Here is an 18,098-nt window from a genome sequence, read left to right as displayed (position 1 = left end):
TGGAGGACTTTAAAAAGGAGATTGACAGCAATACAGTCATCGTTGGGGATTTTAACACCTCACTGTCAACAATGGATAGATCATCCAAACAAAAAATCAACAAGGATAGTGTGGCATTGAACAACACTCTAGAACAAATGGACTTAACAGAGCATTTCATCCCAAAGAAGCAAAATATACATTTTTTTCAAATGCACAAGGGACATTTTCACAAACCACATGGAAGGGCACAAAACAAGCCTCAACAAAGTCAAGAAAACTGAAATCACACCAAGCACCTTCTCGGATCACAATGGCTTGAAGCTAGAAACCAAACTTACGGAAAAAACTCAAACACATTCAAATACATGGAGACTGAATAACATGTTATTAAATAATGAATGGATAACAATGAGATCAAGGAAAAAATCAAAAAGTACTGGAAACAAATGAAAATGAACAAACAACAACCCAAAACTTATGTGATACAGTGAAGGCAGTCCTGAGAGGAAAATGCACAGCAATACAGGCCTATCTAAAGAAGACAGAAAAATCTCAAACAACCCACCCCTACCTCTAAAAGAACTAGAGGAACAACAACAAATCCCAGAGTGACGAAAAGGAAAGAAATAATCAAGATCAGAGCAGAATTAAATGATATAGAAACCAAAAGAACAATTCAAAGGATCAATAAATCCAGGAGGAGCCACTTCTTTCAAAAGATAAACAAAAGTGATGAACCTTTACCCAGACTCATCAAGAAAGAAAGAGAGAAGACTCAAATAAAATTAGAAACGAAAGAGAAGTAACGACCGATACCACAGAAGTACAAAGGTCTGTAAGAAATGACTATGAACAATTACATGCCAAGAAATTGGACAACCTGGGCAAAATGGATAAATTTTTGGAAACGTACAATTCTCCAAAACTGAATCAGGAAGAAGCAGAAATCGTGAATACACTAATAACAGCTAGTGAAATTGAAGTAGTAATCAAAAAACTCCCAGCACACAGAGGCCCTGGACCGTATGGCTTCATGGACAAATTTTACCAATCATTCAAAGAAAAATTAACTCCTATTCTTAAACTACTTCAGAAAAGTTCAAGAAGAGGGGAAACTCCCAAAATCTTTTTATGAGGCCAATATTATCCCAATTCCAAAACCAGGTAAAGCCACAAAAAAGAAAAGAAAATTATAGGCCAATATCTCTGATGAACATAGATGCTAAAATCCTCAACAAAATACTGGCAATCCTGATCCAGCAATACTTTAAAAAGATCATACCCCATGATCAAGTGGGATTTATCCTAGGGATGCAAGGATGGTACAATATTCACAAATCAATAAATGTGATGCACCACATAAAATAAAGGACAAAAACCAAATGATCATATCAATAGATGCTGAAAAAACATCTGATAAAATCCAGTACCCATTTATGATAAAAAACACTCAGCAAAGTGGGAATAGCAGGAGCATACCTCAACATAATAAAGACCATATATGAGAAATCTACTGCCAATGGACAAAAATTAATAACTTTTCCCTTATGATCAGGAACAAGACAAGGGTATCAGCTTTCACTCTCTTACTCATCATAGTACTGGTAGTTCTAGCCACAGCAATTAGACAAGAAATAAAAGGCATCCAAATTGGGAAGGAGGAAGTAAAACTGTCATTATTTGCAGATGACATGATAGTGTATATAGAAAACTCTATAGTCTCCACCAAAAAACTACTCGACCTAATAAGTATATTTGGCAAAGTAGCAGGATACAGAGTCAATATTCAGAAACTGATGGCATTTTTTACACCAAAGTATAGAAGACCAAGGTTAAAGCTAAAATATCTACTACATTCTGTAAAGGGCCTCATGGCAGAGTCTGTGAATTGGCTTAGCCAGTATCTATTGCATCTTCCTAGTGGAGAGGCTGGAAAACAAAAAACTCTTATTTTCCATACTTCTTTGCACACAGGGTTCTGAATGCTAGTTAGGTTCTACCAATCTGATGCATTTGCTGGAGTTTTGAATGCTCATAAAGGATTCACTGTACAATGTGGATCACAGTAGAAGTATAAGCTGGATTGGGGGCCAGCAACTGTCACAGTGAGTTCCTGATTTTGGCAGAAGTAGTGTGGTATTTTTGTCAGCAGCGGAAGCACCAGCTTCCCAATTCCACAGGCTTCTAGCTAGCTTCCTGATTGTGGAAAACAGTAGCATATTTGGAGGCCCAGTTCATGCTTGGGAAAAGACCCTGGCTCAGCCTAGATTTCATCTTTTAAACCTTCCCAAGGACTCCTGTATTCAGTCAATCATTCTGCTGAAACTAGCGGGAGGGTTTTGTGTTCTCAACCAGGGAGTCTTGACCAATTGAGGATCTCACAAGTTTCTTCACTTCTGTGTTTTTGTACCTTGAATATTTTTTTTGTTTTCTAGACTTTGGTGTATGTAGACCTGAAGGGTCGAAGATATATCCTCAGGCAGACAGCCCTTATCTGGTCCCAGAACTTAGTGGATTTTCCAAATAAAGCAGTAAACTACTAAATCTAAGCAATTTAATTCCCAGGCAGAATTAAACTGGTCTGTCCTTAAAAGCGGAGGTTCTGGGAAGACTTCTAACCATCCAAAATAGGCTAGGCTCCTGGCTGCGTGTTACTTGTTAGACCACCAGTGCACTCATCCCAGAGTGTATAATTATGTTGTGTGGAATCTGCCTATCTAACTCCTGGAAGTAAGGGTATCTGCTTCATTTACTCTCTTTTTACATTTTTAAAATTGAAGTATAATTCACGCAACAAAAATTCACTATTGTAAAGTGTATATACTTCAGTGGTTTTAAGTGTATTCACTATTTTGTGCAAGAATCACCACTACCTAATTCCAGAAGAGTTTCATTATCTCCAAAAGAAATCCATACCTATTAGCAGTTAGTACCATTTCTATCTCCCCCCATCCTCTGGCAACCAGTAATCTACTTTCCGTCTCTATGGATTTTCCTATTCTGGACATTTCATAAAAATGGAATCCTACAGTATGTAGCCTTTCATGCCTAGCTTCTTTCACTTAGCACCTTTCCAAGGTTCATCCATAATGCAGCACAAATCAGTATTTAATTTCTTTATATGAGTAAATAAAATCCTATTATGGATAAACCACATTTTGTTTATCCATTCACCAGCTGATCGACAACTGGGTTGTTTTGTTTCGGCAGTTGTGAATAGTGCTGTTATGAATATTCATACAGAGCTTCATTCACTTTTGTATCCCCAGGACCTAGTACAGTATCTGGCACATAGGAGGTACTTAATAAATGTTTGCTGAATAAGGAGTCCAGATGATATTTCTGAAGGTTTCTTTCTCCATGTGACATGATGGTGATGCTTCCATGACAAAGAGCTGTCTTCAATTGCCTAATAACGCCTGCCTCATTGTGTTCTCTACTCTTCCTCTTCCAATGTTGCTTAAGCTTCACCAGGAAAACAAGACATCCCTTTATAGCCATTCATCCCTCACAAAGAGCATGGTGATTTTCAATTTATTTCTACTATAAAAGCATTTACTTCTCATTTATCCTCTCGAGGTATGCTACTCAATCCTACAACCTCTCTTTACTCTTGTGCAGTCAGCCCTACCCTTTCCTCTCAAGAGCCAGCCTGATTTGCAGAGCCATATGGGCAATTTGTTCCTACCTTCCCCTTGGTTAGCTTTGACTCACTGCCTTTGCTGATGTCCTACACTATCCGTACCAACAGAACTCTGGTCCTCTTATCTAGACCTAGTAACTGGTCTGTAACATCAAGAACATACATCTTCTAGAACAGTGTAGTTCAAGAGAAATATAACAAGAGCCACATATATAAACTTAAAATTAGTAGATTCATATACTCAAGCCATGCCAACAATAATGAAACACTCTAATAACTACATCAGCATGAATTTTAAATTTTAAATTTAACTTACTTAAAATTAAAATTATGTTCATAAGCCACACTGGTCATATTTCAAGTGCTCAACAGCCACATGTGGCTAGTGTCTACCTTATTGAACATCACGGTTCTGGAAAAAAACTAACCTTCAAGAATAATTGCCTCAGGGCAAATTAAGATATATCAAGTTATCTAGAATCTGAGCAAAACAGGGGCATAAGAAAGCCATAAATACTAAGGACTGTGAACTCTGTACTTTGTTCATTGAACAAGCATTTTCTAAATGCCTTCTATGAGTATACACAGGTCTTACTATCATATGGGACATCGGTTGGGAGAGAGGCATCATATTTCATTTACTAAGTACAGAGTGACTTCAAGGCAACTCAAAATTAAGCCTCAAGTAGTGTGGAGTAGGCTAACTCCAGCATTCTAGTGGTTGTGCTTCAAAATTCCACTGGCAAGCCAATTATACTGCATGTAAAATGCATTTACCCATAGTGGCCATTTTATTTTGTGGTTTGGTGTTTAGATTAGCTCCTAAAAGTTGATTGGATCCGTAATAAAATTAAAATATTACACAGCTGCACTTCGTTTAAGTCTAAAATAAAAACTATTAGTCTTGTTTTTCTAACACCATAACATTTAAAGAGATATAGTCAAACATATTTTTAATACACACATAATGCTTAAGGCCTTCAGCATGGTTGACCAGGCTCAAAGTCTAGCCTTATTTGAGCAATGAAAAGTCAGAACAGGAGGAAGAAGCTGTAATGCTGACCTCAAAGCCAGGTACACTGTGGGCCTAGGCTGACGAAAGGAACACTGATGAAAGATGGGGAATTTGTATTTCTAGGTGAGGATGAGCAACTAAGGTGTGCACAACAGTACGGGGAAAGGCAGATGGAGCAGTGAGTCCCAGAGCCAGCACAGGGCCAGCCTGCTTGACTGGGGAAGGAAGGAAGAGTAGGTAAAACTTCCCATAACTTCTAGTCCCAAAACTTCCCAGGGCTAGAGAGAGGGCTAGTCCTAAGAGTAATGAGTATACAGAGACAAAGATAATTGAAAGGGAGGCTTAGGAAAGAATCCTTATTTGAAAGTAAAGGTCATATGTAAGGGAATTTTAGAAATGAAAACTACTGTTGCTGCTGTTGCGACTCTTAGGACATTTAGTGTTAACATTTAGTGTTTTCTACAAGAAGACAAACTGTTGAAAGTTCTTCATACGGTTATGTGATGCTCATTTAATTAATGGTAAGGGTCTCCATGCAGTGGAGAGTACTGAATAGAACTGTGAGCAAAGAGTCTAACAGAAAGGAGGCAAGGGGCCTTCCCTAGAAGAGGGAATAAAATACACACTTGTTGGGCTTTATGTTTTATTCAGTTTGTTCTATAAGTTTAATAACCACTCTCTTCTTATTCAGCCTCAGACCAAACAAAGATTGGGCCTGTCTTTCTAAAACCAAGAGCCAAACTCTCACTGGACGCTCAAACAATGTTTGTAGATAATGAATCCAAGAAACCTGATTTCAAGTCCTAGTCTGAGGCTCTTAATAGTTCTTAATAGATAATAGTTGACCTCAAGCACAAAAAAAAGGTTAATTTTTAACCTTTTTTGAATGCAGTCTTTAGCATTCTCAAAAAGGAAAAAGAACTAAATAAAATATAAGAATTAATGTGTATTTATTACCTCTCAAAAACTCACCATTCCTTAACAGCAAGGCTAAAAAGAAAGCAAAATAATCTCTCTCCTAAAAAATAAAACAAATCCTTCATCTTACCTACCTAGGCTTAAAAGTTAGCACGACTCCACCAATAGGAAGATTGGTATTGGGACATTTTGCTCTTTATTAACCCTCCAAATTTATTAGGAGTTAAAAACAAACCCAGTGTCTTGCTCCTTTCCCTAAAGAAACTCAAGCCAAACTCTTGGCCTCAAAGTGCTCCAACATTCCTGAGGATGGGCAGGAATGTCCTGAATTTACCCAGACTTCACATGGTGACAACTATCATCTATGACACATGGAAAAGATCCAATGTGAAACTGATTATTTCAAAACAAAACAAAATATTGAAATTTGTAGCATGGTATTCATGGGGTGGACGATTTACTGAATCTCTGTAATTCCTTTTCAGCCCCTCGAAGGTTGGAGTTTGCATGACAATGGCAAAACTGGAAGTATGAACAATACAAACTAACAAAAGCCACAACATCTCTTAAGTACACGGTTGCTCTGGAACATGCTGACACAAATAGGCTTTCTCCCCAGCACTGGCTCTCCCAGGAGTGCAGCTTCACCTGCCCAGCTGCAGCTGGGGTCTGGCTGGAGAGACCCCATCACAGTGCCCAGGGCATGCGACCTGTCCAGTTGCAAAGGGCTCCACACTCAGAAGTGCCCCACATTTGGCTGTTTTGCTGTCTTGAAATTCTTAACAATTGTTTTAATAATTCTTAACAAAGGACCCTGCATTTTCATTTCATACTAGGCCATACAAATTATGTAGTTGGTCTGATGATGCCTTACTCAGATGAGTTCAATTCACAGCAGCAACTGGTGAGCTGTGCAGGTAGTCATCACATATGACTTAGGGCCAGGACTAACAACTTCCTTTGGAACAGACTAGTTTTCATTCTTAGGCAGGAAGGACCTGACCCCACACAGCCCCCTCAAACACACACACAAAAAGTAGTAATAATTCCATTTGAAAGATGGAGTACTTCAGCTAATTCAGGCTAGTATCCTGGTTCTTTCTTCCTATTCGTAGAGGTAGAAGCCATCAGATGCTCACTCAGGGATTTGTTAGTGGCAGTGCTGTTAGTTCCAGCCACCCAACGAGGGTTGGGTTATGAGGCAGAGCAGCACACAGCACCCGCTCCCAGTATAAAGGAAAGAAGCCCAAGGAGACATACTCACATCAAGGAATCAGTTCCCCTAAGTAGAAAACGCAGGACATAAATGAAGGTTAATACCCAGTGTCAACCAAAAACTTCAGTGAGAGGAAGTACTTCCTTATGTGTTGTGTTTTAAGTAAAAACTGAGGATATAAAGTAAGAATTGTTTTTTAAAAATTAGAGATTTTTTAAGAAGTGACAAAACTACCTCTAAATTCTTCATTTTCCTAGTTAAGGGCAACTGTTCATAGGAAACCAAAACTATTATTCTAATACTTAAACTGTTGAAAACTCTTTAGTTTATTTGAAGGTTTTATCACATGGCAGAGACATGAAAGTCAGACCACCCTCAGCCTCCACAAATGCCCCAAATTCCCAACCCCCAATGAGAACAGAGCCAAGGCACACAGTTACACATATTTCTAGAGAGAGTTCCTAAGATCAGGCCTCTACCACCATCAGAGAGCTAACCCCCAGAAACTTAGGTAATTCAATACCAGAGAGAAAAGTTCCAGATGCTGGAAATCTTGGACCCAAAATAGTAAACTCAATCAGGTAAAAAGCCAACCAAGTTAATCCCAATGAAGAAATTCAAAATAGTTTTTCTTCCAATTGCTTTATAAAATAGACACTATAGACTGGATCCCATTCATACCTGCCATATTCCAAAAGTGTAGCATGGACTCGAGATTCTTCATCAACCAGCTCCTCTGCTCCCTGTTGGCGTTTGTATTTTCGATGGGGCTTGTAAACATCCTAAAAAGTGGATGAGATAAAGGAGATACGGAGTGTGAGAAGGCTCTCCTCCTGAACTGGTCGCCATATGCAAAGTCAGGGGAATGTGTATTTCCCCTCACAACAGTGGGCACTAAGGGTGTCTGCCTTCAAGGACTCTGTTCCTTTGACTTTTAGGTAGCAAATATTTCCACCCAATGAAGTGCTTGTCAACTTTGTTGTAACTTGGTGTTTTTTGGTCCTATGACATTTCAGTATTTTATGAAGTCAAACTTATCACTTTATAGCTTACTTCCAATTCTAGAAATTTTGAAAAAAAGTTCTTGTCTGTTAATTTTATATTTTATATTTAGCCTTTTCATTCATTCAGATTTTTTTTTTTTTTTTTTTTTTGGTATAATGAAAGGTAGGGATCTAGCTATGGTTTTTCTAAATGGAAAATCAAGAATCTCAACACAAGTCTATCCTTCCTCTGATTTGGAATACACACACACACACACACACACACATCCTAAACAAGTATATGGCACATAGTAGATGCTCAATTACTGTATTTAGTTTTTCACCCCCAGGTGATCTGCATTGTCATTCTATCCCAAATGAATGTTCTTGACTGCCAAGCTGGCCATCAAATAATCCCTTAGAAATATTTGCTGAGGGCTCTGGGTCCAAATGAGCAATTGTCTATATAAGCAAGGTATTCTACTTCTGTGTCCCAGGAACTTTTCTTCTCCAATACCAGAACTCACCACATCTTATCTCTACCTGGACATCACCAGGACAAGCATTAATATCAGGTTTCTCCAGATAGTAGCATTTTTATTCTAATTGGAATTGTTCCCCCACTGATTATTCTGGTTAAGTTTATTATTATTTTATTTCATTTCAAAGTAATTTTACTAATTATGCTATTAGTTGTTCCAATTTTTTTCCTTCCCCTTATCCCTCCCCTGCCCTGAACCCCTCTACCCTCCACCATCTGCCCCCCTTACTTCACATCCATGGGTTGTACATATAAGTTCTTTGGCTTCTCTGTTTCCTATACTGTTCTTAACCTGCCCCCATCTATTTTATGCCTATCAATTATGCTTCTTTTCCCTGCATCCCCACCCAACCCCCCTTTAATAATACTCCATGTGATCTCCATCTCTCTGGTTCTGTTTCTGTTCTAGTTTGTTTAGTTTTTGTTTTTTAGCTTCAGTTGTTATGAGTTTGTTGTCATTTTATTGTTCATAGTTTTTGATATTCTTCTATTTCTTAGATAAGTCCCTTTAACATTTCATATAATAAGGGCTTAGTGATGATGAACCTCTTTAACTTGACCTTATCTGGGAAGCACTTTATCTGCCCTTCCATTCTAAATGATACCTTTGCTGGATAAAGTAATCGTGAATGAAAGTACTTGCCTTTCATGATTTTGAATACTGCTTTCCAGCCCCTCCTTGCCTGCAAAGCTTCTTCTGAGAAATCAGCTGATAGTCTTATGCGAACTCCTTTGTAGGTAACTGTCTCCTTTCCTGTTGCTGCTTTTAAGATTCTCTCTTTATCTTTAATCTTGGGTAACTTAATGATGATGTGCCTTGGTGTGTTCCTCCCTGGGTCCAATTTCTTTGAGCCCAGAAAGACTCTCTGAGCTTCCTGGACTTCCTAGACATCTATTTCCTTCACCAGATTGGGGAAGTTTTCCTTTATTATTTGTTCAAATAAGTTTTTAATTTATTGCTCTTCCACTTCTCCTTCTGGCACCCCTAGGATTTGGATGTTGGAGCGCTTAAAGTTGTCCCATAGGTTCCTAAGCCTCTCCTGATTTGTTTTGAGTTGTTTCTTCATTCTGTTCTTTTTGGATGATTATTTCTTCCTTTTGTTCCAAATCATTGTTTTGAGTCCTGGTTTCCTTCCCTCCAGGGTTGGTTCCCTGTATATTTTGCTTTATTTCACTTTGGGTAGCCTTCATTTCTTCCTTAAGTTTTCAACCAAGCTCAATCCATTCTGTGAGCATCCTGATTATCAGTGTTTGAACTCTGCATCAGATAGGTTGTCTATCTCCTCATCACTTAGCTCTTTTTCTGGAGTTTTGATCTGTTCTTTCATTTGGGCCATATTCCTTTCTCTCTGCATACCTGCTATGCTGTAAGGGGGTGGAGCCTTAGGTATTCACCAGGGTGGGGCAACCCTCTTTGCTGTGTTGTGGCACTGTCTGTGGGGGAAGGGTCAGAGAGGGAACAATGCCACTGGCTCACTTTGCTCTAGCCCCACTTTCCAATGAACTGTCCTGTGAGACTGGGAGTTTCTCCCACCATGGCAACCCCCACAGTATTTTATAGCTGGAAGTTTTGAGTCTTTAGTTTCCTGTTCAGCCAGCCCCACCTCACTTGAGCAGTCCACCACCTTGCTGTGTGTCCTCTCTGATCAGCTGTCGAACTCTGGCCCTCCTACAGGTCTGGGTGAATGTTTCTTTAACTCCTTGGTTGTCAGAGTTCTGTGCAGTCTGATTTTCTGGTCCTTGTGGTTATTGTTTTTAAATTGGTAGTTTTCCTTTTCTTGATTGTGCAAGGAAGCAGAGTGTTTCTACCTCTACCTCCATCTTGGCCTGAACCTATTTTACTTTTTATCATGAAATATTTTGAACAGAAAGAAAAAATTCTTTCTCTAACATATGCTATATAATTTCAAGTTTTGTGCAAAAGAAATGAAATGGGGTCTGAGATGATGCTAGAGGGTTGTTCTTACAGCTTGCTACCACAAATATTCCCTAGTTTGCTGCTGGTGTCTACATGAATAGAAAGCTATAAATAACATAAAAGAGATTTATGGGGAAATGAAAAAATATAATGAACTCATATGACATCAGTTACTGTGTATGCTTTAATTTCCACTGAACTCAGCTATGCTAGGTCTACAGTTATGGCAGTGCTACATAATTGAGCTTAATTGCTATCTTCTACAGTAGTTACCATTCATAAAGTCAATGAACCAAAACAGGAAATTGGATTCTTCTAAAAAAAGGATTGACTCCAAAACAATAGCATACTGAAACCAAAAATTAAAAGGAACTTTTATTCTGCCAAACAATGACAATGTTGGCCTTTGTGTAATTATTCCTTATATTTTAAAACACCTCATAAACATCTCACATTTTGCAGTTTATAATTACCCTGAGATAGAGGTAAGGCAGATACTATTACCTCCACTTTACTTCTGAAGAAGCAGAGATTAAACAATTTGTTCAGGATTGCTAAGAGGGTTTATGCCTGGCCCTAGGTACTCTAGCTGCTGGCCACAAGGTTTTACCATTACACTAACTCAGTTCTGATGGGCATTTTAGTCACCCACCAGCCATTTCAGTTGAGCCCTCTCATGAGACTCACTATATAATGTAAGGCTGCCACATGAATTATTACAACAATGTGGACCTAACAAGGATCTAATAGTAATAGGAATTTAGACCTAAAAGTCAGAGGTTTCTAGGTTAACTGCAAAGAACTATCATCAAGTCACCCTTTAAAGCAATAGGAGTCAGGAACACTGATGTCTAGTACTGTTTCTGCCACTAACTAGCTGAATGACCTTGGGAAAGGCAGTTCCATTAGTAGGCTTGTTTCCTTATTTGTGAAATGAAAGCTAGATTAATAGGTCCTGAAGGAGACTCCCAGTCTCTCATTCTTCATGTTCTTTTAATCCTGTAAAGATACTGACTTGGTAACATAATTCCATCATTAATTCAAAATTTGAGATTAATTAAAAAAAAAACACTCCATGCTTGACATGACTGTACTCTTAAAAAGGTATGCAACATCAGCTTATCTTTGCCATTACTAAGAGCAGCACTAGCAATGGCTATCATTTATTGAATGCTAGGTACATGCCAGGCATTCAATACCTGCATGTGCTATTGCCACCTCAGGGCCATATCTTTTTCCTTGATGAGCCTCTAATTCATCGAATTCCTGACAGCTACAGTCACCTCAGCTCATAGAATGTGGTCTAGCTCACAGTGAGTCCTCCTCAGCCTTACTAAGTGAAGACACGAAATCAGACAGGGTTTTAGTCCTTAGCCCGTCACTACCTGTCTGATCTGGGGGAAGTTACTTAACCTCTGTGGCTTTTCATTTATAAAATAGGTATAAGCAGAGCTGTTGTGAGGATTAATTATTTAACAGAATCTGACACATAGTAAGAGCTTAGATACATATTTTATATATAAATATGTATATTATTAATAAAATATACTGATATTATTTTACTTATGTTGTCACATTTACATTTTATGTGCTGTATGAAAGGCCCTCTCTTTGGGAGAACACATTGGAGAAGTAATTTTAAACATCATGGTCTCTTAGGTGATCCAATAAGTTCAGCAAAGCATTTCCTTTCAACTAGACTGGAAGCTCTAAGAAGTCTTATTTTTCCCCTGTTCCTTTTATTATCATGTAAAATTCTAAGCATTACCAAAAATGCTCAATAAATAGTAAATGAGTATCTTTTGGGGCTTCGGGTAAAAATTCACAGGAACTCTTCACTCAAGGTTAAGAATAACAGACCTCACTGCATGGGACAGTTTCTTCAGGCACATGAACGGCTGCCAGCTCAGAAGAGGAAGAAGTAAGCTGTGCAACAGCTACTGTACTAAATGAGATGAATGAGTGGGTACAGGGCAGAGGGGGATAAAGGGGAAAAAATGACACAACTGTAATAGTATAATCAATAAAATATATTTTTTAAAAAAACATGTAAGGGAAAGGTGGTGAGGAGAGGTCTGCCCTGGGTGGCAATAGTTTCATTTTCTTATGTCCTCTGAAAATATCACCTCTCATCAAGTAGGCCTTCTACAACACTAAGCAGCTAGATACTGTATGATAAGGTGAAACAGAGAAGTCAAGAAGGTAATACATTTCAAAAAAGAAAGCAGAAGTACTGGGAATAATCCCGAAAAGGAAGAAAAATAAGGCCAAAAGAGTGACAGCACCTCAAGGTGAGGAGCTCAAGTTACAGTTCACAACAGCCTTTCTGCCTGGCAATCTGGCAAAAGGTACTATTAGCCTTAGGCATAACCTTTGATCCCATTCCACTTCATGGAATGTATCCTAAGAAAATAATTAAAGATAAAAGAAAAAATTTAGCTATGAGGATGTACTACATAATGGTTTGTCTCAAAACTAAGCTAGTTACATTAGTACAACACAATGAATCATCTACAGATGTTGGTAACCCCACCATGGCTAAGGCTGAGTGAGAGACCTTGAGACCCTAAGCTACTAAGGAGACAAAGCTTATCTCCCTGGCAGGAGCACCCAACTCTGCCCACTTTTCTTCACCTTGCCTGGCCCCCCAGTGCATGACTGCTTAGCCAATGACGGGTAAGATCCCTCAAGGGAGGGATGACCTAAGACAGGTCCCTCAGGGAAGGACTTGGGGGGCTATGGAGAAAGGAGGTGATGGACCCTCGCCCCTTGGCTTTGACATGGCCTGAGTCCTCATTCTGTCTGTAAGAAGTCTCCTAATCTCTAGGTGGCCTTACTTCCCCTGCTTGACCTAAGCTTGAAACAATGCTGGAGGTAGGTGTGGCCCTGTGCTGGAAAAGGCGGGTTCCCCAGGGAGATCAGGCCTAAGAAAGAATGCATAAAATCCTGTGAAACCTGCTTTGCTAATACCCTCAATTTAAATGATAAGGGTCCAAGCATGAAATGAGTTTGTTTCCCCAAAGTTTTATGGCCCTTTAGCTATTTGACCCTGACTCAAAATAAGCCCTCAGAGTTCTTTGAATGTTATCTATTTGATTATTACTGCCTGACAATGATTGATGAGCTTTCCATATATGCCCTGTATTCCTATTCAAATTAAGCCAATAAAAGCCTATCAAGGCAAGGGTTGAGAGCATGGCGGAGGAGCTCCAGCAGCTGTTCCCTTGAGAGTGGCCTTGCCATCCCTCTTCCTCCACAGGACTCAGTAGTCCATGTGAATTTGTCTCATCTCAGCCACAACACTGTGGACACTGCTTGCTGGTGACCGCATCATACAGACATTAAAAATGCTAGGGCATTTATTGGCATGGAAAGATAGCCTGGCTTATACTGTTGAGCAAAACAAGCCTGCATCAAAACAGAATATACAGTATAGAGCCTTCTGTTTTTGCACTTCCTAATTATATATTGATATCCATAACTCTGGATTTCCTAATTGGAATATCAGTGATTATCCCTGGCTGGTGGTATCTTGGGTAATTTAGTCCTTGTAGTTTTTTTCCATTTCCTAATTTTTCATTATTATTATTAGTACTTGCATAAAAGAAAAATAAGCTTTTTCAGAACAAAAAATCAGCCCCGGCTGGTGTGGCTCAGTGGATTGAGCACTGGTCTGCAAACCAAAGGGTCACTGGTTTGATTCCCAGTCAGAGCGCATGCCTGGGTGGCAGGCCAGGTCCCCAGTAGGGGGTGCGTAAGAGACAACCACACATTGATGGTTCTCTTTCTCCCACCCTTCCCCCCTAAAAATAAATAAATAAAATGTTTTAAAAAAAAGAACATAAAATCATGCACCAAAAAAACAGATGGGCTATATAACCAAGGACAAATGTAAAAGACTGAAACAGTCCTATAAGGTTGGCTAAAAACAAGAATAAGTTATATGTTTTGAAAAATATTAAAATGTTTATAATTTATTTTTTAAAAGGTTATTTCTAAGTAAAAACAGGTAAGTAAAATCCTCCTGTTCGAAGCACACTGGTACATATTAATTCATGAAAAAAGAAAATAATAGGACAACCACCACTTTGGCAAACATTCTCCAGCTGGACAAAGGGTTTTCAAATGGGAACAGTCATAGTAAATGCCCCCATAAGTGACTACTGAGGTCACAGCGGAGCACCCAACCAATTTGATGTTTCTGAGTCTCTGGGACCCAGATGAGTAACAGCCCAGAATCCTAGAGTCAAGAGCAACACTGCAAAATCGGCACCAGGATATGTGGGAAATCGGAGAGCAGATAAAGATGGAGAAAAATGGAGAAGTACCAACACTTGTTCCATTGGAGGAGTCAGGTATAAAATCAAAATATGGCTGCTTCTTCCTAGCTCTGCAACTATGTAGGGAATTATTAGCCTTTCTGAGCTTCAACTTCCTAATTTATGAAATACAAATAATAATGTCACTCCCTGAGTGTTGCTGAGGAGTTAATAAGATAATGCCTGTAAAATGCCTAGTTAGGTGCCGACCACCTAGATGGCACTCAATCAATACATGGTAGCTGTACGCAATTTACATAAAAGGCTGGGTCTGAAGGTAGGGACCTGTATGCTAGACTTGATTTTGATCCTTAATTTACCATTCACAATTTAAATTTTGAACTTTAGGCTTGTCAGTAAGGAGCAGGTAAAAAATACTGATGAAGACCTGAAAGGAGAACTGAGGAAAGACTGAAGAAGAAAAGAAATCCCTCTTAAGAACCTGAGACTTCCAAAGAGCCACAATCCCTGGTCATCTAAGATTCATTCCCTTTACGGAGGGAAGGATGCTCCTTGGGAATAGTGACACCAAACAAAAACAGCAACCTGTTCCATTTCTTACACTGACTCACAAGAATAAGCCAGGGACATGCACTGCAGCCCTGGAGTCTCTTGTGAGTTCCTGGAACTCATTTCAAGGCTGCAAGGAAGCCCTCGCAGAGGTGGTAGGTGGAAGGGATGGAAGTAAATGGCAATGGAACACAGCTAAGAAACCTAGGAATCTGGAAGTGGGAGCTATTTCCAGCAGGTAGGGAGAGAAGAAAATAAAACCCACAGCCTGACTCTTGCCATCTACAGAAATTCTTAACCACTCCTCTCAAAAATGTATTGACGATCAACTGACAAGTAAGTTCACACATAAAAAAGGAAATAAACTAAACAATACAAACTATTACACAATTTTTTTTCATTTTCCTTTATCTTGATATTATTTTCTGATCAGTTGCAAACATCTTTTTATCTAGAGACTCACAGCATATTGGTTTGCATCCTGGCGCCGTCATCACCAATGTGAGCTTGGGCAACTTATATAACCTATCTGTGCCTCACTTTCCTCATCTGTTAAGAAAATGACTACGACTTCATAGGGTTGATGTGAGTTACACATTAATGCTTAGAACAATATCTGGGTACTATGTATTTGTTATTATCATTATCTCCTTAAATTCTATACAGTCACATTATCAAGAAGAGGAGGATTAAAAAACTCTATTACAAATGAAAAGAAGAAATAATTTCTCTGGAGGCCTGAGATATTTAATAGGTATAGAGATGCCAGGCCCTCTTTCACTGATAGGATTATCGATTGCTACAATGGCCTTTTATTCTGGGAAATATGGCTAAAAACCATGTTTTCTCACTCTCTACCCAGGGATCATAGTAAGATTTACATTTGAAGATATTCAATAAAGCATTACAAAAACTTTACTTTTACTTATTGTTTGAATAAGTAATACATAAACTTAGGACAAAATTCAAAGAGAATTTCTCTCTTTCTACTGCCCCTGGCTCCTCAGCTCCCCGTATCAGAGGTAATGCTTGGTTCTCCTATCTTTCCAAAAATGAAGCATCATTTAAAATAAGGGAAAGCAACAGCACATCCAACCAATTGGTTATTATCTGTTATGACAAATGCTGTTAGGAAGAATCTTTAGTAGCTTAAAGACTGTATTGATAAGTGAAAAAAGCCTACAAAATTATATTTAAAGTATAAATCCAATTCAGCATAAAAATGCACAATAAAAACATAAAAGAAGTATGTGCAAACATCAAAAGTGGATGCTTCTGTATTGTAAGATTAAGGTTGATTTTCTTCCCCTATATCTACCAACTCTAAAACAATAACTTTAAAGAAGTTCTAAACTGAACATTTATTTCACGACCAGGAAAAAAAATTACTCTGCTATCATATCATGTGCTCTCTTTCTTTCTTTTTTTTTTTTTTAAAGGTTTCATTTACAGTGGTACCTTGGTACTCGTCGTTAATTTGTTTCAGAACTCATGACGAGTGTCCAAACGAACGAGTACCAAATGATGAAGCATTTTCTCTTGCAGAGCAGCATCGTGACTCATACAAGTTCTAGCAAGTGCAAGGAGTCCCAAGCAAGTGCCAAGTGCTGAAATATTTTTTTCTCATCAAAATGCCACAAGTACAAGGTTTGATGAGTTCTGAAGCCAACAAGTACCGAGGTATGACTGTATTTTTAGAGAGAAGGGAGGGGGGCAGGGAGAAGGAGAAGAAGAGAAACATCGATGTGTGAGAGAAACATCCATCAGTTGCCTCTTGCACACACCCCAACTGGAGATTGGGCCTGTAACCCAGGCATGTGCCTTGACTAGGAATCAACCAGCGACCTTTTGCTTTGTGGGATGATGCCCATCCAAGTCAGGGCACTCTTTTTCTTTGTATTTTTAATACGGCCACCAAATCTGAAAACAGAGTCTGACTTCAGAGTGTAACTATCTTAAAAATTTTCCACTTCTTCCACTTCCAGAATGCAATTGAGGAAAAGATACAAATTGCAATTATAAAGTGAGACAGACTTTTTTTGTTACTGTTTTAAACAAGCACTTCATATCTTTCCTCATCAAGTGACCATTACTCATTTCAGAGTAATCACCCTGGAGACCACATACTTATTCTTAAAGCAAAAATCATGCCAAATAGCACTATATATTATTTTTGGAAGAGAAGTTACACCCAGGCACTGAGGCTTCCTTCCCATCAGCTCAGGCAGGAAGGTTGGAAAGTGAGGTAGGGGTGGGCTGACAAGGGTTCTGCTGGGCTCTGGCCCAGAGTATTTCAAAAAAGCCCAAAGCTTTCCACTGCCCCTTGCATTGGGGAAATGGGCAAATGCATGTAGTCCCCCATTGTTAAGAAACACTGTATATGATGGCAAAGGCCATTCCAGAGTTTCTTACGCAAAGCTCAGATTCTGCTCTGCCTCTCCAAAGCCACCATGGGGGTGATGGCCCAAATTTATCACCTCCAGTTCATCACCTGCTTATCTTGCTTTTTTTTGGAGCTATTCAAAGTTACACCTGCCACTGGCTGGCACAAAAGAGGAAGGGCTTTGCGTTTGGAAAATTTCTCACTTAAAACTGGAACTAAGGAAAACATAGGGCAGTGGTTGTGTCAAGTTTTATCCATTAATGGTGGTGTTCAAATATGGGGCACAGGAGACAGGCAGGGCTTCCCTCACACTTACCAGAGGTCAACTCCTGGGCAACCCCAGCAGAAAGAAACCTGAGAGAGTAGGGTTTTGTGATTTAAATTAAAGTGCTACTTGGAGGCTGTGAGCCTATGTTCTTTTTCCAGAAGAATAGGGGCGGGGAAACTTACTGAGAGGTCAACAACTGTCTTGATGGCCTTTTCTTTTCTCTTTATAAAGTCATCATCCTGTAAGACAAAACACAGGGATTAAACAAATTTTGTGTGAAGACTGAAACTCAACTGGACTGCTCAGAAATCTGTCTTATAGACTGACTTCACATCATAACTTCGCCAGAAGAAGTCTAAATTTTCTAACAAATTGAAATATATTTCGTAGAGGAAAAGCTAC

General features: G+C 39.0%; 1 protein-coding gene across 4 annotated transcripts in view; it reads right to left on the bottom strand.

Moving 5' to 3' along the window:
* Positions 1–18,098, bottom strand: part of CCDC93 (coiled-coil domain containing 93) — a 109,363-nt gene that overhangs the window by 71,928 nt on the left and 19,337 nt on the right. For 3 of the 4 annotated variants that reach the window (XM_045203022.2, XM_045203024.2, XM_053918595.2), the window contains exons 6-8: positions 17,879–17,935; positions 7,456–7,556; positions 6,823–6,840 (exon numbers count right to left, since the gene is read on the bottom strand). In XM_045203022.2, the coding sequence (XP_045058957.1) occupies positions 6,823–6,840; positions 7,456–7,556; positions 17,879–17,935 (176 nt within the window). The remainder of the gene's footprint in view (positions 1–6,822; positions 6,841–7,455; positions 7,557–17,878; positions 17,936–18,098) is intronic. The other variant, XM_024569761.3, reaches the window with a different exon arrangement.

This window comes from Desmodus rotundus, chromosome 2 (genome assembly GCF_022682495.2).
Source record: "Desmodus rotundus isolate HL8 chromosome 2, HLdesRot8A.1, whole genome shotgun sequence".
Classification (NCBI taxonomy): Eukaryota; Metazoa; Chordata; class Mammalia; order Chiroptera; family Phyllostomidae; genus Desmodus; species Desmodus rotundus.
This window is presented reverse-complemented; position numbering and strand designations above follow the sequence as displayed.